Genomic DNA, 23,888 nt, shown 5'->3' on the forward strand with positions numbered 1-23,888 from the left:
GCAAGTTCTGCTTTTGTGCGAGAAAGAGAAAGAATGCATCGACAAATCTAAATTGCTGATCGAGCCGTGTTGTTTAGCATTCGCTTTTGCCTATTGCACTTTATTTTGTAGTTTTTTGGAAGAAATATTATCATCGTCAACCGTGTTACAACTATGTATGTAGGTATGTATGTAGTATCAGTCTCAGTTAACTAAAGCCTAAGAGCTCGTTTTGCTGCGATTTCAATAGTTTCAAACAGTGCACAAATATCCCTCCTCTTGGGACTCTCACTTAAGATGCAGAAAGACACAGCTTAAGCAGCTTAACAGTGCGCTGTTAACTCAAGCAGCTTAACAAGGCGCTGTTAACTCGTGGATCGACGACGAGTCGAACGAGCTGTGAGGGGCGGGGCCGGAGTAGACAACCAAAAGAGTAAATGGCAAGACGAAAAATGCATATGTACTTTCAATAGTTGACAGTGTATATGTTATGGTGTGCGTGTGTGTGTGTCTGTGTGTGTTATACATTATAGCTGTTGTTTTTGTTGTTGCGCAAGGAGTAGGGTGAAGAATTCAATGCGTCCGCGTCAAGTACATATTGCATTTATGTGTTTGTTTTGTGTGTGTGTGTGTATGTGTGTATGCGTGTATGTGTGTATGTGTATGTGTGTATGTGTATGTGTGTATGTGTATGTGTGTATGTGTATGTGTATGTGTGTATGTGTATGTGTGTATGTGTATGTGTGTATGTGTATGTGTGTATGTGTATGTGAGTATGTATGTAAGTAGGTATAATTAAAGAATCGACTACCGCTTCAATCTACACAGAAGAATGTGTATATATATATCGGCATATATTTGTATATATGCTTGTATTTGCTGTTATCCTCATGTTGCTTGATTTGCTTGCCTTCAGTTATTACGCTGTGAGTTCAATGTTAATGTACTGTAAACTTATATTGTTATTTCATATTACATATACATGAATAATATACATATACTCATCTATTTATATATATATATGCGTATATATATAAGTGTGTATGGCAGTCATTAAGAAAGTCGTTAAGGATTCCTTGTTTTATGTTATGCTTAAGATTTTAACAGATTTCGTAATTTTTAACTTTTTACTTAGATATACAATTCTATGGCCCTAATTGCTTATAAATAAATGCTTAGCTGTTAGCGTCATTTCATTAAACAAAAAAATTATTATAACGAAAAATGAAACGAAACAAGGAGCAAAAGAATTACAATTAACATTCGATTGTTTTTTCTTTCAGTTGGAGCGTGTCTAATTCAAGTCCTATTTATATGTATTCTAGGTGCAAAAAAAAAGAGTCTGGCATATGTATATAGTATAATCACATACATATATGTACACATATATATATAATTAAGTATTAGGAAAAAAAAAGAGTTAATCGCGCCACACATTAGGAAAAATGTTATGAGTAGCTGGAGCCTCTGGTTATTTACAATAGACGGCCTATAGAAATACGCAGTGGAAACCAAAAAGCCAACGATGCTTATCGATTACAAACATATCGATATCGATAGCACAACGGCTGCTGCGATTCTGGCTCAACTATTTTTTCGATTTGCAGTCAGTCGGTTACCGTTACCGTTACTGCTATTGCTACTGTTACTGTTACTGTAACTGCAACAGCTATTCTTATCCTGAGACCTAATTTGCCATTGCTTTTGTTGCTGTTGCAGTTGTTGTTGTTGCTGTTGCCGCTGTTGCTGTTGCTGTGGGTGTTGGTGTCGTCGCCTCTGCTGGTCATCGGCGCTCATCTGGAAAGGCGATTGTTGTTTTTGTTGTTGGTTGTTGTCGTTTATCGTTGATATTTGTTTTTTTTTTTAATAATTATGTAGTTACATACAGATTTTTTTGTTTTTTGTTTTTTTTTTAGAAAGAGAGAGCATATAATTGGGACATAAATTAGTTGGTATTTCTTTTCCTGCTTTTGCTTTTTGAATGTATACGAAACAAAATAACAAAAAAAAAAATAACACTACGTTTGACAGCACTGTTTTTCGAATAGGGTGCTACCTCTAAGAAACAAAAGAACACTTACAGTTAATGATAATTATATGCTTAATAATACATGTATATACTTATGTAAATGCAACTAAATTTTTATCGTATTGTTGAAATAATAATCATAGATATAGTATATATATATATATATATATACATATATACTATACGTATTCAGATTTGTAAATTTTGTTGGTGTTCGCATTTTTAGCTACAATTTGAAACATTGTTTTAAATAATTACCATAATAATTTTTTAGCTTAATTAAACACAAAATATATAGATAATTTAATGCAATCGAATTGGTTTCTTGAGGCACGCACACAGACATAAAGATACTAAACACACAGACAGGACACGGCCAGACATGCAAATAAACAAAATCTTGGGCGGAAGGATATTGACTAAAGTTGGCACTATACATATATATATACGAGTATATATATATATAGCCCCAACTGTTGATTATACATTTCAATTCAATAAATTAAAAGTAAAAGTGCTGTGTGAATTCAGTGGCAACATAATTAACATTAAACAGAACGCATTGTAAACTAAAATAGTACAAGAATGTTATGCTATAAATACACTAAAAATAAATACAATTTACTATTTATTAATTGGAGTACATACAATCCAAATCCCTTGCAGAGCTTATGAGCGCATCTATTTTGATTTGGAAAATGTTTCAAACATGATTTCTTGCATATGCATATCCAAAAAATTAAAATATCCAATGCTTTCAATCGATAATATTTGTTCTGCAAAACCAATTTCTTTTTCCAAATACTCTTGAATTTACTCGAATTATCGAAAGCGCTCAAATCAAATGGGATCTATAAAAATGATTAAGAACCATTTTGATTTTTTTTTGATAATGGAAAAACGGTAATGAATATGAAATTTATCGATGCATAAATATTGTCTCCCAATTGGGAGACGGGCACACGCTCTCCAAGGGTTTTCAAATCAAAGAAATCTACCAAGTAGTTTGTAATTGGGCCTGAGGTCGTTTCGCTTATGCGATGAACATCCGGATCGTGATAAGGCATTTATCATGATATTGGCTTAGTCACGCATTAACCTCAAGCCAAAAAGAAGAAAAACAAACAAAAACGGCAAAGCAAAACACAAAACGAAAAATCTAAAAAATCAGAAAACATTTTCTACATGGCAAGTGTATAAAAAGAATAAGAAAAGAAAACAAAAAAAAAAGCAAGGGAAGAGAGCCAAAAAAGAGCTGAAGCTGCTGCTCCAGAGAGTTGCTCCATTTTTGGATTTTACTCACCTAAACATTGGGGATCGATGCCGACGACGCAAGCTGATGATTGCTGTTGCTGCTGCTGTTGTTGTTGTTGTTGTGTTGAGGCGCCGTTGCCGTTGCCCCCACCAGTTGAGGAGGAGTTGGAAGCGATGATAGCTGCTGCTGCTGCAGCTGCACTGGAGGAGACAACGCTGCTGCTACCGCTGCTGCTGGCGCCGGGTGCATTGCCACCACCGGTGCCGCCAATTCCAGAGTTGTTGCCATTGCCATTGCCGCCGGTGGTGCCACCACCACCAGCGACGCCGCTGTTGCCGCCGCCGCCGCCAGCTGTGCCTGGACCGCCGCCGGGGCCGGTGCTGCTGCCATTGCCGCCGGGGCCGCTGCCGCTGCCCGCGGATGATGAGCCGCCGGGGCCGCTGCCGCTGCCACCTGTGCCAGCATTCGCAGTGGCGCCCGCGCCGCTCGTATTGGTCGACTCGTCCGTGGTGCGCTTGAAGAAGTTGTGCTGCAAGGCATAGTACGGTGTGACGCGCGTCTTGGGATCAAAGTCCAGCATGCGCAATATTAGATCCTTGAACTTTAGATAATCTGCCACCGAATGTCCGGGCTCATCCAGACGGCGACCGGCCGGGCCGCCCGTCTCAACGCCCAGTATATCGTGAAGTTTGCGGGAACCGGGCGGCTTATATTTGCGGCCATTAAGTGTCTTCTTCAGCACATAGGAGCCGTCGGTGACAATCTTGTCAAAGAACTTGCGCGTCTTGTGCGCCTGATCCAGCAGATACTTGGGCGGCATGCCCAGCACCTCGACAATCTTGTTCATCTGATCGAACTCGTTGCAGCCGGAGAAGAGCGGCTCTCCCGTATGCATCTCGACCAGGATGCAGCCCAACGACCACATATCGATAGCCAGATCATATTGTATGCCCAGCAGCACCTCCGGTGATCGATAAAACCGCGACTGGATGTACTGATAGATCTATACAGACAAAGACAGAGAGAGAGAGAGAGAGAGAGAGAGAGATTATGAGTAAATTTATTTAATATGATTGTTGGCAGCTGCAGCAAAGACATTTCATTGCTTATGAGTTGCTCACATGCTTGAATTTGGAGCCCTGCGTGGCTTAATATAAATAGCTTATAGTTAGTCTTAATTACATATGCACATTATGTTAAGTGCAGTTTTAGCTGCAGCAGCCAGCGTTTAGCAGCTCTCTCTCTCTCTCTCTCGCTGATCGGCCGGCTGCTGCAGCTAATTTTTCGTTTCACAGAACTCTAGCTGATCGATCGTTTCATAATTATTATTGTTGTTGAAAGACTAAGCATTGGGCTTCTAGTCTAAATACATTCAATAAAGTTTATAAAGTGAAAATAACTTAGTGTTGTTAATTGAAAATAAAGCTATCAAAAAGCTGATAACGCAAACAATGATAATTAACTTAATTTTAATTCTAGTTAACTTGAACTTGAAAGCTCTTCTTTAATATCTTTGTAAACTTAGTCTTAATATAAACCACCTCATGTTTATATCTACAGTTATCTAAATACAATAAAAATAAGTTTTCCACACCGAAACATAAAAAAAAAGCTCTTCAAAACTCTTACACAACTAATGAAAAGTAACGAAAAAAAACGATATTTATCGATTGAAGAGCAATGATGAAAATCGATGGAATTGTCTAACACTATATCTAGGTGGGGAGTGGAAGTTTACTTACTCGCTGGCCCAGCTGACATGAGCTGCCAAAGTCAACAATTTTGATGGCCGATCGCTTGGGATTGCATAGCAATATGTTCTCGGGCTTCAGATCACAGTGTATTATGTTCAGTTCGGGTGTGCTCAGGAACAGGAGCGCCGTGCAGAGCTGCTGCGCAAATTTGCGCGTGAGGTTCAGCGAGACGCCACGGAAATTTGTGTTCCTTAGCAGATCGTATAGGTTATACGATAGCAGCTCGAATACGAGGCACAGATGATTGCGCCACATAAAATGACGCTTGAGCTTGACTATATTTTATACGGAAAAAGAGAGAACAATTTTTGAGCTGTGCTAGCAACATGTATAAATATATATATCTATATAATATACATACCGATATAGTATTTATTTTCAGCATCTGCACGATTCATCATCTCGAGCAGCTTGACTTCGATTTGTGCCTGATTTAGGAACGGTTTCTTATTCTTAATTATCTTGATTGCCACGTGGCATTGCTCCTCGTGATCGTAGGCCTTAACCACCTGACCAAAACTTCCCTTGCCTGCAATTGCAATTCGAATAATACATATTATATATAAATATAATTCACTATTGACATTTGAAATCATCACAAGAATACGTACCGATTAATGAATCAATTTCGTACCGATCCAGAAACTTTTCGCCATTCTTAATTATATAATCGTGATTATCATCGTCATAGCCATCGTTATATAATTTTCGCTCCTTTTTATTTGACGAGTCATCGTCGCCCTGTGTCTGCTGTGCTCGTCGCTTCTTTTTCGCGTAGTAAACCTTAACGATAAGAAATATATAAGAATATATATATATAAATGCAAATAAATATTTACAAAATATTTGTGTGTATGGATTTGGGTTCGTATTTTAGCTACAAGCCAAAGCTGTACACGTATTCTTATTATGTTTTAGTTCATTTTTAGTTTCATTTCATGATTTTATTTTATTCTAATGAATAAATTCGAAATAAATTATTGATAATTGTAATTTTTGATTTAATTAAGAAGGCAATTTTAAAATGCCTTCACTCATTAAGAGCGTAAATCGATTGTATTTGAATTTGATTGAAATTGTACATGTTCCTCATTAATGCTCTATCCAAATAGTGTTGTATTTAGCAAATTTCTCTCGATTTCGATTGAGATCAAACATCAAACAAACAAAGTCAGTCAGCCTAGCCTCCACTTCGCTGCCCACTCACCACCCCTCCCCTGCCTGACTCACTGTGGTTAAACGCTATGTTCTACCTTCCCATTCCCATTCCCTTCCCCTACTCCTCCCCATCCTCTACAAGTCGACTGCCTCATTGGCTTGGCGAGAAATGTGTTGTATGCTGCAGCTGCGATAGAAGGCAAAAAAGTTGTTGCTAACCCCGCATGTAAGCGTCGGTGCGAACGAGAGAGTTGCCCGCCGCCGTGCAAGCAAGCAGGCTGAAACGAATGGTGAGAGAGAGCAGCACGGAGAGCTATTGTGCTCTTTGCAGCTTTTTACAACAACAAGAAGCATTGGTGTAACCACACAGAGAGAGAGCCAGTGAGAGAGAGAGAGAAAGCGAGAGCGACAATTTCAACAACGCCTAAAAGAAGGCTGCACACAATTGCTGGGCCTTGTATTTTTGGAGGGGGGCGGCGCGTTGTTGAAATAAACGTGGGGAGCGCCGCACTGAGAGCAATGCTCGAAAATGGGTGTATGCCAGTGCCAGTGCAGACATCGAAGTCGACTTTTATCGTTGTTCTTCTTGTTGTTGTTGCCTGGCAATGACGTTTTCTATCATTGAGCCAACGTCACAGTTAATCGCTGCTATGCTGCGCTCTTTTTAGCTCGCGCTGGCACTCTCTCTCTGTCCTGTCTGTGCGTATGTATTTGTTGCCGGCAGCGTTTGTGCAAAACTGTAGCATACACTACAGCGTCGCAGTCGCAGTCAGTGTTAACGTCAGCGGTCAACGTCAGCGTCTCCATATGAGCTGATAAGGCTGTGAAAAGACCAACAATGTAACAAGTAACGGGGCCTAACAGCGCTTTGGCTACTTGCTTGGCGGCTTGCCTTTGACCACAAATTGCCGGCTCATTAATTAATAGCAGCTGCGCTTTACGTTTCTATAATTATTATAATCATGAGACGCATCAGCATCAGCATCATCATTGTTTGCCTTTTTTGGCACATCTGAAAACTGACTGACTTTCAACAAATCAAAATTGACAATTCAAATCGATTCGATTCTTTTCTATATCTGTGCTCTCTGTTCGAAATCAGTTATGATTATGATTATGCATATTAGAGAAACACCATCCGAGTAACAGATCTGGAGTAGCTATCTACGGTTGATAGTATATACATATACTTAATAGCAGCACAACAAGGTAATGTTAAGTTCCTTTGGCTGCAAATGACACCAGCAATCATCAACCATCAACCAACAGCCATCAGCCATCATTTCAGTAGCGTGTCGTCCGTCAACAAGTCAACAAACAACAGCAACGAGAAATGCCCGTGTGCGTTGCCCAATCATCACTTGGCTGCATTTTATGTTCTCGTCGAGGGGGGAGGCCAAGGCTAATTTTGGGGTCAAGGGCAGGCGGACAAGCGGACAGGCTGGCATGGCCAAAAGCTACAGCTAAAATTGTTCGCTGATCGACAGCCATGTTACTGCCAAAAACATTGCTGCTGCTGCTTCTCCTGCTACAGATGCTGCCAAGGCTATCTCAGTTGTCAATTGTAAGGATTTTGATGGGTAAATATTATATATATAAAATATATATAAATTATATATATATATATATAAGATATAATTCTCAGTCCCATCTTTAAGGACGAGTCGAGAATGTATGTAGGACTGATTATGTCCAGTTTAGTATTAATATAGTAGTTGTAAGTAAAATATGAGTATTGGATTAACAACGTTATGTTCGACTTTATAAAACAATGACTTATTTCCTGGCCGCTCCGACAACTTTACAACTTTAGATACTCGGGACTTTGATGACTTCTTATTGACGATCTTAACGGTGCGCTTCACGAACTCGACTCTCTCGTTCTGCTGTTCTTCTATGACTCCTCTTCTTATGCTGCTGTTAGATCTGCTAACCAACGTTGCCACCCAATAGCACTGTAATCCGACTGTAACTACTCGTTACACATATATAAAATAATTGGACTCGATGATTGCATTTCACCTCTCCCCAAGGCGAAATGCAAATGAATCAAATGCCACAAGATAATGAGAAGTGTATGAATAATTTTTGGGCAAATATAAATGTTAAAAGGCACTTTCTAATTAGTTAGTTAGTTAGGATATGTTCTATTCGAATCAATTTTAAATATAGAAATCATTTTTAGTTATTGAAATATGCCTTGAACTCTCTTGCATGAATTGATTATTGGTCTGTGTGTGTGAGTGTGGGGGGTGGGGGGGTGTGTGTGGGGGTGTGTGTGATGTACTCACCTCATTGATGTGCTTGTAGGTCTTAATCAGTTCGACGCTGAGCTTGCGCAACGGTGCCGCGGCCGGATCTCGAAAGTGTGTGGGAATGCGTGCCTGCATGGCTCGCACCTCCGACGAAGACGAAGGACTAGAGTGCTGTGTGACAAGGATGAGGAGGATGAGTCAGTTCGGTTATTGGGTATGTAATGTAATGATGAATTCAAAAAAATATACTCACATGATGCATGACATCACGATGCGTGGCAGGCAGTTCCTCTTCGACCACAAAGCGGCCATAGAGCGGCGCATGGCGCTGTCTGCCACCACCGCTCCCGCTGCCCTGCGATGTGTCCACGGCGCCCGCACTGGAACCATATCCAGCGGATACTAATACAAACACACACAAAGAGAGAGAGAGAGAGAGAGAGAGAGCGAGAGAGAGAGAAAGCGTCAGAGATAGTTATTAAATATGTCGATATTTCTTATAAGTACATCGAGTTTTTGAGTGTCCACAAACACTTTAGAAACACATCGAAATAATGTTCTAATCGAGACTGCCCGACTAGTAGCCACCCCGTATTTAATGCTAAACACATTTATCTTTTCATAAGATCCTTTTGAACTTTTCAGTGCATCAATTTTTACAACAAAAATAAGCTAAAAATAAACCCAAACTAAAGAGAGCTATGAAAATTATAATCAAATAGGTTGGGAAAAACCAGTTACGTATATTTGTATATGTAAAGTCGTCAGTTGCAGTGATTATAATTAAACATGAATGATTGATTATATAGACAATTATGGTGGCATTTGGAAATTAATTATGATTATTAGCGATGCAGAAATCGTTTGGGTCTCGATTATATAAACCTCGACAATCGATAAGTCTGTGACGAGAATCTACTATAGACCATACATTTGAGCTAGCTCTTATATATATATATATTTCTGTGTATTCTGTGGCATATCTCAGCAAATACTATATTTGCGTGGCAGGTCTAAGATCAAACGATTGCCAAAAAACCTATGTTGATGGATGCTGCTGTGCATAATATATATATATATATATATATATATATATATATGTATGTATATATATGTATAAGAATCCCTCCCTGTTCTGTTGGGTGTGGTTCATTGACCGACTCTTCCTGGGGTGAGCTGGCGACTGCAGCACCTGTCTTGTGTAGCGCACACCTGAGGAGGCTGCTGCTGCCAAACACCGACCGAAAGAAGCCGAAAATACGTTTCGACTTAAATTTAGAACTAGACAAAAATCGCCCAACACAAATTATTACACAATATGCACAAACGAACACTCATACATACTTATATATATATATATATATATATATATATTGCTTGTCTCTCTGTTTTGCTACGAGTCAAAAATAGCACAAAAGGGTAGCGCATGCTGCAAACGGGGGGTTTTTGGGTGTTTTGGGGCTATAAAACATAGACACGAAACTGATATTGCATTTCGCAATTGCCGCCAAGCGCAGCAGAGAAGAGCAAGAAGCAAGAAGCAAGAAGCAAATGCAAATTGACATCTTATGGCGCATGGCAACGATCGCAATGCCAGCATTCTCCCTCCCACACCAACTAATACACAATTATATAGATAAAACTAATGTGTAATATCAACATAAATCTTAACATTAACATAAGCTTTATCCGTGCTTATAACGCTGCCAGTTGGCGAGCTTAGCTTGAGCTTTTAGCTATTTTTTAGGTGGGCATTTCCTTGCATTTTCCTGCCATTTGAGCTTGACTTATGGAATGGAATTAAATAGGACTATAAATAGAAATAGTTGACAACTGTTCAAGTAGAGTTCAGTTTGAATTAATGCTTACAACCACATTGTGTTGGCTGATGTTGTTGCTGTTCTTGGAAATTGTGATCCGATTGATCGCTGGACTGTTGACCGCCGATAGTTGCCCTGAATTTTGAACTGGGATTGATAATGGCGAAACTTCTCTTCACCGTATGCTGACAGCCAATTTGAGCCAAATAATGCGGCAGTTGCTGCTTTTGTTGTTGTTGTTGTTGTTGCAACTGCTCTTGATGCAACTGCAATTGATAGTGCGCAGTGTCACAGCTGTCGAAATCATTGAACCTGCTGCTTCCATTGCTCCAGTTGCTCCGCCGTGGAGCAAAGGACGGAGACGGACGTTGACATTGTGTTGTTGTTGTTGTTGCTGCTGCTGCGGCGTTGTATAACCAATCGTTGGAGCCATTGACTCCAGCTGGGGCAGCTGCGGCTGTGACCATTGGATGGGGGTTCGCGACCGCCACATGGCCACTGCCACTGCCACTGCCAACCTCAACGTCAAAATCAACGTCAGCATCAACGTCAACGGTCGTGGCAGTGGCAGCAGTCGCAGCAGCGCCGTTCATTGACTGCCAGTAGACCAAAGACGTAGCTGCCGTTGACATTTTCAAGGTGGAGGTGGAGGTGAAGTAAAGGGGGGAGGGGTGAACGTATCGGAAGAGACCGTGTTGAGCTCGAAACGCTGATATTAATGGCTATATAAATATTTCCTTCCTTATTTGCGTTATATCTGTTTTCTTTCTTGCCTTCTTTCTTTCGTTTTTTTTGTTTTTTTTTTTGTGTATTTTTATTGACTGTCAGATGCAGAATGTAAGAAGACGTTGCGTTCGCTGAGCTTCTCCCTCGGTTCTCCCTTCAGTTTTATGTTGCACAAAATTGCACACACACACACACACACATTTACAAAGAGACACACACACACAGTTCTACTATTTGTATAGCCACTTTGCAAATAAATAAAAAGCAAAGAATTTTTATTTCATTTTCTCTTCCGCTGCGCTGACATCAAGCAACAATTTATTAATTTATGCACTGTTGGCCGACTATTTGGAGAACCCATTTCACAAATATATATTTATGCATATACATATAGATATAGATTCATATATATACAGATATATGTGTGTATATATATGTGGTTTGTGTATGAGCCGAGCCGACTACTCGCGCGATCTGCGTCGCGTGAGATTTCAACGCGAACTGCGTCAATTTTTTAGCTGGCCCCAAAGTCAGCTAACAAAACAACTAACAGCTAACAGCTAGCTGCTAAAAGCTAAAAGCTAACAGCTAATAGCTAGACAGGCAGCTAGCCTGAAGAAACGCGTCTGTTTTATTTATATATGTCGAGGCGTTGTCTCGCTGCATTTCTGCTTCCGTTGCCAATTCGGCAAAAATTCTCATCTTGGATGCTGATGCTGATGATGGGCAATCGTGATATGCACTCTGATCTCCAATGGCCGACAAAATGCAGCAGCTGATCGAATCAATTCAACACTTTCACACAATTTGTATGCGGCTGGGCTGCCAAAGTCGTATTTTTCACTCTAAAAACCAATGCATAATTTGTGATCTTTATAGTGAAAAAAAAAAAACAAAAGAAGGGCAACCAATGCGTAAAAATTTACTATACTGGCTATTATAATTTGTATTTGTAGACTTTGTAACACTTGCAGATTTCTGCTCAATTGGTTTCTCGAGCTGGGCTTGTTTTCTTTTTTGTAGTCATACTCCCAAGTTATTCAAGAAATTTATTTAATTAAAAAAAAAAAAAAAAAAAAAAATAGAAACAGCTTATTCGCTTATTGGCAAACAGCTGGGTTTTCATTCTTTTTTATTTTTGCAAATTTAGCATTTCTATTGCTTTGTTTTCGTTTTATTGATAAGATTTTGTTTTTGTTGTTCTTCATTTCTAGCTTTAACGATAACAAAAATTCCAATTATCCGGCTGACAGCACTCAACGTGAGTTAACATATGTATGTATGTATCTATGTATGTATGTATATACGAATGCATGTGTGTGTGTGTATACATAAATAAATAAATACCTGGGCTATATGTAGAACACCTACACGCACATCTTTTACGCTTTCTTTGGTTTCTCCGCTTCGACGAGGAAGTCGGAAAAACAAAAGTAAATTAAATGCAAATTTTATTTCACTTTAATCGCGCTGCAAAATATTTGGCTATTTTTTTTTTGAGAGAAAATCAATCCAAAAATGGTAATTTTCATTGGGAGCGAACAACTTAATTTTCGATTAACATTTATCGCTTAGATTTGAAAATAAAACAGGGTATTTAATCATCGGCAAGTTTCATTTAAAAGTTTGTATTTTAAATCAAAGTTTATCCCCTGCCATTTTGCTTGGTTATGGAGCTAAATTGAGTCTTCTCCTGCGCCCTACGTCTGGCCTGCATTCTGATAATACGTGCCACACTTTGCCACGCCATGCTGCAAGTGTGTGTGCTAATAAATATATTTAGAATTCGGGGAGGCGCGTTGCAGTCTGCGCACTTGTCTAATGTGTTCATCTTCGCCTCGACCCCCATAATAGAAGTGACCACATTTTTGTGGCAAAGAGTGTATTTCAACAGGAGTAGTTGAGGGGGCGGAAACTGTAGCAGATCGACGGAAGCGGAAGCAAATGAAATGTATTTCGCATCGATTCTTAAGAATCTGAGTTATCAGCAAAGTCACCCATCACATTCAGTGTTGTGGGCACTGTGCAAAGACTGCCGCCTCTGCCTCTGCTCGTTTGTGACTCATGAATGATTGCAATTGTTTGTATTGTGTTGATGTTGTTGTTGTTGTTTCGGAAATTACAAGCACTTGACAAACTGAGGGGCAGACGGCGCCACTGATATCGCAATTCGTGGAATGAATGCGCTAAACAAATAGAGGGGAAGTCTCTCAAGTGCAACAGGCAACAACTACTATTACTAATTTAATATATATATATATATATATATATATATATATATACACACAGAGACACGCACACACACAGGCTGGCTCCTCCCAATGGCCAAACAAAAGGTGAGTGATAAGTGTGAAGCGCACTCATGCCTCACTCACAATAAAGCGAGACAGCAACAGGTGCAGCTATCGAGCAGCATCTGCTTGCTATGAGACTCGTCGACGAAGCGTTGCACGCACTCAGCGAACAATTTCAATGCGGCATTTTGTTTGCAATTAAAATACATTACTCTTATTATTATTATAACGATTTGTGTGTTTGTACACACCTGAACAGTAAAATATGTGTTAAGACAAATACAATACATTCATTTGTAAATATGGCGACATTGTTTCCTAATGCAAATTGAAAGTATTTTTTTTTTTTGTGTTTTGTTAAAAGTGCATATTGAGCAGGGTCAGTGAAATGCGTTGAATTAAGAAAACTTGAATTTCTCTATATGAATATTTGTTTGAGCTATTGATTTGAACTGAACTATCAAATAATATTAAATGGGCCAAGGCCATCAGATCAGGACAGGGTACAGGATAGAAAATAGAGTGTAAGCTCCTCTGAAAACATTAACAATTGCATAGACACGTCAATGGGAAGGGGTCATAACTTCTTTAAAAATGCTCTTAAGTCATCAGCAATCGATAATCGATAATCGTATGGTGTTATAGGCCAAAGGATATCGTTTTGACTCATCAATTGGAAATGTTGTATTGAGTGCAGAACTAGGTACTTGAACATCCAGTTATGCTCCTTTGGTTAGAACATCAAATTTTAAGGTGGTGAACCACTTAAACAAGTGAAACGGACACAAAATTCTCTGGAGTGATGAAAATAGAGCAAATTTGTTTGGTAACGATGCTAAGAGAACCGTTAGTCACCAAACTGTAAAGAATTCCCAATTACATAAACTATAAAAGCAATCATGCGCATGGTGTAATAAAATAGGGTATAAATGGGTTAGGGTTAGGGAATAGTCACAGTGATCGTCAGCTGTTGCATTCAATTTGTTGGCCTGCCTTACCGAGATCAGCAGATCATTCAATGGCGGAAATTATCCTAGTGTTAAACATGTTCAACCCTCGGAAAACTGAGCCCCAAAGATCAGATAAGACTTGATTTTCCTTGGACAGAAGTGTTTTTTCATTTTTTTTTTTTGCTTTGAAAATGTTCAAGGATAGCTGAATATTATCTTATGAACACAAATTTAGATTAGAAATTTGTAGTTTTGTACTTACATTTCTGTTTGTTCTTATCCATAACGGCGCCGCTATTCGTATCCTCCAATCTATACATGGGGCTTGTGTTGTTGGTTTAATGCTTTATGCTTAAGAATTACTGGCTATATACCTGGTTGTAGGTATATATGCTGCATACATATATGTTACGTATACGTATTGGTGTATGTATTGATTTATAATACATATATATACATATATATATACATATACATATATATATATACATATACATATATATATACATATATATATACATATACATATATATATATATATATATATATATATATATAGATATTGCGTTATTTGTTCATATAATTTGCGTAATTTGTAAATGTTTGCGATTTGGTTGTTGTTCTTGTTGTTGTTGTTTTTTTATTTATATGTACATTGATTAAATTAATTATTAACGGCAATTAATTATTTACCTCTCGTTGTTAATTTGGTTACTAATTTTGTTCGTGTATATAATATACATGTGTCTGTATATTCATTTAAATATTTTGTTGGGTTGTTGCCTTACTGTTGTGTTTGTGTTTTTAGTTTGCTTTCTATTTTCAAATACTTTTCCTGTGTTTTTTATGTTGTTGTTCTTGTTCAGTTATGCAGTATATACACATGCATGTGTATATATCTTTGTATATATATATAAATATATATATTTATATATATATTTGTTATTTATCAATCACTGATTTTTATGTTTTTTGTTCTGTTTTGTTTAAAGTAATGAACACACTTTTCAAGTCTTTATTTTTGTTTTATTGGATTTGCTCTGAATGTTAATGTTAATGCTACTGTTATGTTGCTCCTGTTGTTGTGGTTGCAGTTGCTGTTGTTGTACAGCTTCTTGTTGTTGTGTTTGCTTCTAATAATGTGCAGTTCCAATGATGATGATGACGTTGCGATTTTTATTTATTTACCGTATTTACACACGCACACGTACATACACATGTGTCCGCATTTACATATGTGTTGTACTTGCAATACGAATGCAAATCCATGGCACACACACATATACACTCTGCTCTGCCCTGCTGTTTGTGGGTGCTTTTTGCTTGCCTGAATGCCTGCGTGTGTGTGTGCATGTGTGTGTGTGTGTGTGTGTGTGCACGCGGTCACCAAAAAAACGAAAACAAAAACAACTCTCTCTCACACACACACACAACACAACAACAAATGCGACTCTAAGAAGAGTGCGAGAAAGACACACACACACCGAGAGAGAGAGAGAGAGCCAAATATAAGCTTTTCCTTAAGTAATTGTTGTTGTTGTCGTTAGATTGTTGTTGTTGTTGTTGATCCCGTTGCCGATGCAGTTGTTGTTGTTGTTTGGATTGATGTTGTTGTTGTTGTTAATACAAAATATATTTGTGCACATTTTGCATGGGAACAAAGATCACACGGGCGCCAATTTAAATATAATGTCGATAAAGCTTTCATCAACACAGCTCATGTTGTTGTTGTTGGTGTTTTTGTAGTTGTTGTTTTTGTAGTTGTTCTTGCTCCGCTGATCTTTCTTGACGTCGTCGTCGTTTAGAGCTGCAAAGAGTAACAGAATAATGAAACGCTTAGTTGGACATTTTATAAACACTTACTGCATTACACAGTTATTTTCTCTTATATGTATGCAAAAAGAGAAAAAAAAAATTCAATAACATTTTACGCGGCGCAAAAGAACCAAATAGAGTATAAAAAAAAACAACGCTCAGACGCTTGATTCGAAGAACTCACACACACACACATAAACATACAGAGGCACACGCGCACTTTCTCGCTCTCAATTGCCTGCGCGCCCTCTCTTTCTCTCTCTTGCTCACAGCCTGGCAGGTGAACGAACGACACGCGACGCATGCATCTGTGTGTGTGAGTGAGAGCAAATAGCGAGTTCTAACAGACAAGTTCAACGTGTGTAGCTTGAGCGCCACGCGCACTCACACTCTCTCGCACATACATATGTACACACAAATATATATACATATACAAATAGCATAGAAAGTGCAGCTTGGCTGGCTGGCGCCCGACTTAAAGCTATTTGCTATGGCATACAGCTGTTAAGCGCCTGTTGTTGCCAAGCAGAAAAAAAATGTAAATGTGTGTGTATATTTTAATGAGTTTAACAGAGTCAACCCTCGCTCGCACACACACACACACACACACGCATAATGGCAGTGAGTGGCAATTTGCGTTGCTATTGCGGTGAAAGTGAGCGCAGCTTTTAACTGTTAACTGTTTGCTTTGTTGCTGTTGTTGTTTTTGTTGTTGTTATTATTGTTATTCTGACACATTTCGGCATTTTTGTATTGTTTTCGCTATTTTTTGTTGCCATGTAATTGAACAACACGAACACAAGCACATACGTACACACACATACACACAAACATACAATGGCAATACATGATTGCAATTCTGCAGAAATATAACATTACTCACACACACACACACATACACAGCCGGCAGATGCCGAAAACCAGTTCCATTAATGATTCTTTCTTTCTTTCTGATTCTCTGATTCACACGCTGCACAGCAAAGCAAAAAAATACAAATAAAAAGAGGTACAAACAAAAACAACACTTCGGCGGATGCGTCACAACGACGACATTCAAATGGCATCTGATAATCAGTTAGCCGCAGTAGCAGCACGGTGAATACTCCCCATATGCAACACGCCACAGAAAAAATAACAGAACAGAACAAAACTGTTGCCACACTTACACTTATAAATACGTAGACAACTTTTTGTTGATCAATCAAACTAAACTGGGTCGCTGCTGCTGCTGCTACTTTTCCTTATCAATTGCACGAGTTGTGCTTGTGACCGATCGCGCCTTGTGACGTCACACAAAAGCGTATGTGTGTGCGTTTTATATCTATTTTTAGGCAGGCGGCAACAACTTTATGCATGCCTCATAATTTATTTATATACAACGAAGAGTATAAAATCAAAGCAGCAGCAGCAGAAGCAGAAGCAGAAGCAGCAGAAGCGCCCCCACACAGAATCCCACACGAAACGCCAATTATATTTCACGCGCAGCTGGCAACTCTGCATTTGGTGGGTGGTCGTCGGTTCGCTCTCTCTCTCTCTCTCTCTCTCCCTCTCTCTTTCATTCACTCACTCTCGCCTCTTAAAACTAAAAGAAAACTTTACGATCGATCCAGCAACAGCAGCAGAGATTGACGTCAACACACACACACACATACACCTTTTGTGCTTTCGCTTCATGCACTCTCTTTTTTTTTTTTTATCATTTTTTCTCTCTCGCTGGCTGGCTGTCTTTTGCTGTCAGCGCCACCCACCCACAAGAAGCAAGAACAACAACAACAACACAGCGCATCGCACGCACGCATGCTCTACTCAAAGATGCGCGCGTGTCATGCGTGACCTAAATTACTGATGCTACTGCTTCTTCTTCATCTTCTTCTACTGGTGCCGCATAACTATAAAAATAATTGTCGCGATCATTTTCATTTAAAAATTCAATTAAATACAAATATAAATAAAAATAATTTACCACAGATTACAAGCATATATTAAATGCTAGAAAGCCTTTTTGCGCAACATGTGGGCGACAATAAAAGCAAAAGAAAAAAAATCGTATGCTTGTTGTGTGAGTGCGTTCCCATTTCTTGTTTATAGGTGTGTGCGGCTGTGTACTAAAAATACTTTGTAGGCGTTTTCGGTGCGCAAGCTGCTTGCTGATTAGCCACAAAAACTTAAACAAAAACAAAAGAAAACTTTTTTTTGCACTTTTGGAAGCATTTTCTTTGATTTTTATTATTACCCCTTCTAGACTCGAAAAAAAATGGGGTTGTAAAAAGTTGTGCAAATGTTGTGAAAGGATGTATATATATATATATGTATATGTCCATATGTAAGTCTGTTTGTTTGTCTTATTCCATTTTTATTTACTCCACATTTTGTTAACAAATATATTTTCTTCAGGTACAGGATATCTGCTAGTCGGGCAAGGCACACTTGTGTTTTTTTTTTATTAATGGCATGGATCGGATCGCCCAAAAAGCCAAAGCAAAACCATGGGAGCGAAAAGCTTGCCGAATGAACGATAGATAGTCAGATAGAAAAAGAGGGCGAGAGAGAGAGAGAGCATATGAGATGCTTTCTTTTCTTTTTATATTCGGTTAAATGCGTAACGGAATGCCCGCTAGCATAAACTCAAATCACATATATATAGCGATATATATATATATAATATAAAAAAACACACACACACAAATAAATAATACTGGTAACAACACCAAGCAAGAAAAAAAAAACAAACAAACAAACAAAATTTACATTCTCGCTCCTTTTATTTTATATACTCTCTCTTTCTCTCTCATTCTCACACACACAGAGACACACATATATTTCGTGTGGTTCAAAGTTCAATGACCGATTTCGCCGCGACGAATTCAATTCGGCAGCGCAGACGCCGGTGCCCTCACAGCCAAGTCGCGAGCGCAGCTAGCTTTGTTTGCTGCTGCTGCTGATTCTGGTTGCTCGGCTGCTAAGCAGCTTGCGCTTGCACACAAGGTCAACGCAATAATAAAGTTGATTTTTTTTTGCCTAAAACGCAATAGCACAAATAATAAGCATTAATTAAACGAAACAAAGAAGCGGACCGCAGCAACCAAAAGCAGCCAAACAAACCAACCAACAATTAGCAATTGTAATTGAAATAAGAACCGAAGCCAGAACAAATTTTGCAAATATGCGTGCAGAAATAAATGTAGGTAAATCGACACTTTGCAACACTTGCAGAAGTCACACGCATAATTCATACGTTGTTTGCGTGTATGTGTTGGATGCACATATAAAAAAAAACCCACTGCGCTTGCGTGTGTGTGTCTGTGTGCGCGCAGCATTGACAGTGGCATTGAAATTACTGTTGGGTGGCGTCGCAGCACCCACAACATGAATGCTGATCATGCAAGGCAGGCGTCAAAACGCTGCCGCTGCCACCGACACCGTTGCCTTTGCCGTTGTCAGCGCCACAAGAATAAATTCCAATTAGATAATTTCCGACTCTTTTTGCAGACGAACAAAACTGTGACTTTTTCCGAGTATTTGTAGTTATTGATATTATTATTACTATTATATCAATGCATGTGCATGAGTGTGTGTGTGTGTGCAATACAGCTACACGCACATGCACGCTATCTCTCTCTCTCTCTGGCTCTCACTCATTCTCTACACGCTGATTAGAACAGCACAACAAAAGAAATTACGTTTCAACAATTTTTTTTTTTTTTTTCTGTCTTCAGTGCATGCTTTCACCTCCTTCTCCACCTCCTTCTGCTCCAACGCCCACGACAATGACGAGACTTAAAATTGTTGGGTACTTTTTACTTTTGCTTTTTTAAAGCGCACTTCCAATCGACTGCGACGTCGACGTCGATGAAAGCAGCACGTGTAACTCGGCGCTGGTTTTGCATTTGTTGTTGTTCCTACTATTATTGTGTGATGATTAAACAATGCAAGATGGCAGCAGCAGAGGCATTCATATTTATATGCAACCCAATTCACCCCCACCGCCCACCGGCAATAATCTCACGTGTTTTTGTTACTGTTGTTGCTTGTATTATTTGATTTGGCAGCGTTGTCACTAACGCCAATTTGCTGCGCAATAATAAAAACGACAGCAACAGCAACACCAACAAAATAATAACAAAGCCAATGCGAGAAATGTTTTTAAAACGCATTTAACGAATTGTGCGCAGTGCCGTCAACAATAACAACAACAACAACCACAATTCACAGTCATAATCGAAACAGCAACTGCAGCTCAATTCCAGGAACCACTATCGATTACTATTTATATTATTCATTATCCATTACCCATTATGCTGTGATCGCTTTTATGTTGGACAATATTGCTGCTGCAAGACATGCTGCTTACAGCCAAGGTCAAAATAATAATGCTAGTGCAAGAAATATTTGAAGGACTTGTATTAAATCTAAAACAAAAAACATCCTCATTTATCCAATGATCAATTTAAATTATTTTTATTTATTTATTCACTAATTTTACCTAATTTCAACACTGGTGTTTTCTATAATAGTAAACCAATTTCGATAAATATTATCGAGATTACTACATCCAGCCTATGAATATTTGATGTTTGTGTTTGGAAATATAATGAGAATTGTATTTAAAAAGAAAACATTTCCTTTCAAGACTGATTTTCATATATATTTGGTGAACTTTGCCAAAATTTAAAGTTTTTTTCTTTCTGTTTTTCAGCATAGCTATTTCAATATAATTGACATTTAAATTTTAGCTTAAGCAACCAAAAATATTGATTATACCCTTTGATACATATTTTATGACATGTTATAATCCAGGCATAATATCGAATATCCTTATATCAATAATCAACAGAATTTTGCTCCTGCGTCTGCGAGAACAATTTAGATAACTAAACAAAACTAAAACAAGGGCAAATAAAGTGCAAGACACGACTCACGAGTCACGAGTACAAGGGCAGAGGCAATGACCCAACGGAATGAAATGGAATGGAACGAGAATCGAATTGCATTGCATCTCATTGTTGTTGTTCTTGTATCGTGTTCAATGTGTCCAATTTGCTAAACAGCTGCTGCTGGCGCCCTCTACAGTCGCCTGTCCAGCTGTTGAGTAGGCGGTAAGTAAGCAGCAGCATCCGCAGCGTGAGAGAGGGATATATATAGAGATAGAAAGAGAGAGCGCAGTGCGCACCTCTCTTCTTCTACTCCTCTTCATTTTATTGTTGTCGTATGCTGCCGGCTACGTTGTTGAAATTTTCAGTTCAAATGAGCAGCAGCAGCACAAGTGCGAGAGAGTGCGCCCTCTCTCTCAATAATGGCAGACAGCAGGCGAGTTGTTGTTTGTTGGTGAATTTGAAGCCCTAACAACAAATTCGAATTAAAATGCACGCTGCAAGCTAGTCACACAGAGCGAGAGAGAGCGCATTGCAAGCATATTGCATTTGTCAATTAAAAAAAAAGTTATATGCAATTTCAATTTAATAACTATGACAACAAAAAAATAATACGAAAGCCAGCGGCGACGCTGCCAGCGTCGTCGGCAGAGGCAGAGCAGAAAAAGCAGCGTGAGAGCGCCAACTAGCCTCGCTGTAGCTGTCTGTACATGGGCCGTATGTGCATGCATAAACATGCGGAGCATATATATATATTTATATGTGCATGGATCTCTCCGTCATCAGTCGCTGCTGCAGCGCAGCAGTCTTTTTTAAGTTCTTGTTTGCCTTTTGCCAGCAGCATATATATATATATACAAATGTATGCATGCGTGTATGCTTCTACCTGGCACACACATATACACCGCAAAGACCACATGCCATTTCCAATCAGAAGCAGAAGTGCAGAGCAGAAAATGCCGGCAAATCAAATATGTTTGGCCCGGGCGCTGCCACAGTATGCGCGCAAAATGTAACACAGTGGCAACGCCAGCAGCGACGTTGACGCTAGCAGCGGCATCGCATATTCAACATAACCAAACAAATTGCTGCTGATGATGATAAGTGCTAAGCTGGACACACAAACATACCTATATATATATATACAAATGTATGTATGTATATATATATATATATATATATATATATAAGCATAAATTCACTTGAATAAAAGAGCAACACTTACATTTGACTAATATTGGCTGATTTTGTTGTTGTCAATTTCGTTGTAACTGCAATCGATATTGTTGTTGTTGTTTACAATTTTCATAAAACATGTTTCACTTGAAGCACACACAGACACATACACTCACTCATACATACAGCATATATATATATATATATATATATATATATACATATATATATATATGTTCACATTGGCTGACAAACAAATTTGCTTTTTGGTACTTTGTTGTTGTTGTTTTTGTTGCGGCTTTTCAGTTTTAAACGCTGAAATCGTTTATAAAATATATATGTATATATATGCACATATTATGGAGAGCGAGAAAGAGAGGCATTAAAACATATTCAACAATAACTTTAGCACACACACATGTACACACGCACACACGCACACACACACACAAATGCGCTGGTGACGACGCTGCTGCCGCGGCTAACAAAAGAGCGCGTCGCAACAGAGACGCAGGCAGAATAAAAAGAAAAATGGTCAAAAAAAAAGCAAAGCAAAAAACAGACAACGAATTTATAGGCGATGATTATTTTTTGACTGAACTCTTTTTTCTGTTTTTACAAATTCACTTTTGTGCTTTTTAGTTTGCTATTAGAAAAAAAAATAGCGAAGCACAATAACAAAAAATAATGCACACACACACGCACAGTTCGCGTCGGTCGTATAACGGTGGAACGACGCGACGACAGCCGATAACGAGAACGGGCCAACGATGTCTTTTTTCACCAACCTTTTTACTGCTGCTGCAGCGTTCGAAACATGCCCAAGAAAAACGACAAAAAAAAATGAAAAAACAGAGTGTTTAAACTATATATGTGTCTATGTACATATATATATTGAGCTTGTTGTTGTCGTTTTGATTAGCTCTGAATTTTGTTTGTAGCCACACCACAGAAAAAAAAGGCGACGAAACCACGAAGACGGACGACCACGAAAAACGCGCGCGCTCACGTCTGAACGTAGCAAAGAGCAAAACGAAAATGAAGAGAAATGGAAAATACGAAAATACCAACGGCATGTGAAATATCACCAACAAAAAAAATACCACATGAATTGAGTAAAAACAGTGCTGGCAAATGCATTTATTAACCGCAGCGGCAGTGTTGGACAGCGTTCTCTCTCGTCTCTGTTTTCCAGCAACCTATCGGCTCGTTCGCTTTATAGCTGATTCGTAGCGTTCACACGCAACACACACACACAAACGCACGCAGCACACACAGACACAAACACATACGCATGCATTCTTCTTGCAGCTTCAATTTAGTTCGCTGCAAGTTTACTTGTTGTTTTGACTTGTGTTATTTGGCTTTCAAAGACCATTTAATTTAACTGCATTGATTTATGGCCAACAACATGGCCCAAAATCGACGCTTGTCTTTCTCACTTGGATCAGGCACTTTTTTTTTTGTTAATCATAAGCTGACAATACTGGCCACAACACGCCTGACGCATTAAACAACACTCACGCTCTGTTGAATTACTGCATTGCGTCGTAGGTCGTTGCATGAATGAATGCACATGTGTAAATGCACAATTTATAATACTTTGCTTTAAGATTTTGGATTTTGAATAGCTTTGTTGTATTTTTATAACTCCACAAGAGCAGGGCTGGCAATTGCCAATATTTGCTTGGCAGGACTGCACATCATGCGTTATCGATGCCGTTAACTTATCGATACATGCATGGCTCAATCAAGTATGCACGAACAAAATAATGGGAAATAAATTAACAGCAGTATAACTTTTAC

At 38.8% G+C, this 23,888-nt stretch overlaps 3 protein-coding genes across 4 annotated transcripts; all 3 read right to left on the bottom strand.

The window, feature by feature from the left end:
• Positions 1 to 1,374: 1,374 nt before the first annotated feature.
• On the bottom strand, positions 1,375 to 14,613 carry LOC6565021 (serine/threonine-protein kinase minibrain). The gene is made up of 9 exons (XM_032737991.1): positions 14,483 to 14,613; positions 8,684 to 8,832; positions 8,467 to 8,601; positions 5,629 to 5,800; positions 5,379 to 5,546; positions 5,006 to 5,292; positions 3,654 to 4,266; positions 3,312 to 3,506; positions 1,375 to 1,776 (listed from the first exon to the last, which is right to left on the bottom strand). The coding sequence occupies exons 1-9, from the start codon at positions 14,538 to 14,540 to the stop codon at positions 1,763 to 1,765; spliced, it is 1,791 nt and encodes a 596-aa protein (XP_032593882.1). The 5' UTR covers positions 14,541 to 14,613; the 3' UTR covers positions 1,375 to 1,762.
• On the bottom strand, positions 10,094 to 11,598 carry LOC116805547. Its single transcript, XM_032737987.2, has 2 exons — positions 10,300 to 11,598; positions 10,094 to 10,240 (listed from the first exon to the last, which is right to left on the bottom strand). Exons 1-2 carry the CDS (start codon positions 10,880 to 10,882, stop codon positions 10,218 to 10,220), a joined length of 606 nt encoding a protein of 201 aa, XP_032593878.1. The 5' UTR covers positions 10,883 to 11,598; the 3' UTR covers positions 10,094 to 10,217.
• Positions 14,614 to 15,814: 1,201 nt separating the features above from the next.
• On the bottom strand, positions 15,815 to 23,711 carry LOC122322851 (probable serine/threonine-protein kinase DDB_G0280111). 2 transcript variants are annotated; one of them, XR_006246888.1, is made up of 2 exons: positions 22,132 to 22,160; positions 15,815 to 16,027 (listed from the first exon to the last, which is right to left on the bottom strand). XR_006246888.1 is itself a non-coding variant. In XM_043216268.1 (2 exons), the coding sequence occupies exons 1-2, from the start codon at positions 23,644 to 23,646 to the stop codon at positions 15,885 to 15,887; spliced, it is 183 nt and encodes a 60-aa protein (XP_043072203.1). In that variant the 5' UTR covers positions 23,647 to 23,711; the 3' UTR covers positions 15,815 to 15,884. The 2 variants fall into 2 exon arrangements, 1 of the variants encoding a protein (XP_043072203.1); XM_043216268.1 differs by lacking the exon at positions 22,132 to 22,160 and adding an exon at positions 23,607 to 23,711.
• Positions 23,712 to 23,888: the final 177 nt, after the last annotated feature.

Source organism: Drosophila grimshawi, unplaced genomic scaffold, assembly GCF_018153295.1.
Source record: "Drosophila grimshawi isolate 15287-2541.00 unplaced genomic scaffold, ASM1815329v1 contig_848, whole genome shotgun sequence".
In the NCBI taxonomy this organism is placed as follows: Eukaryota; Metazoa; Arthropoda; class Insecta; order Diptera; family Drosophilidae; genus Drosophila; species Drosophila grimshawi.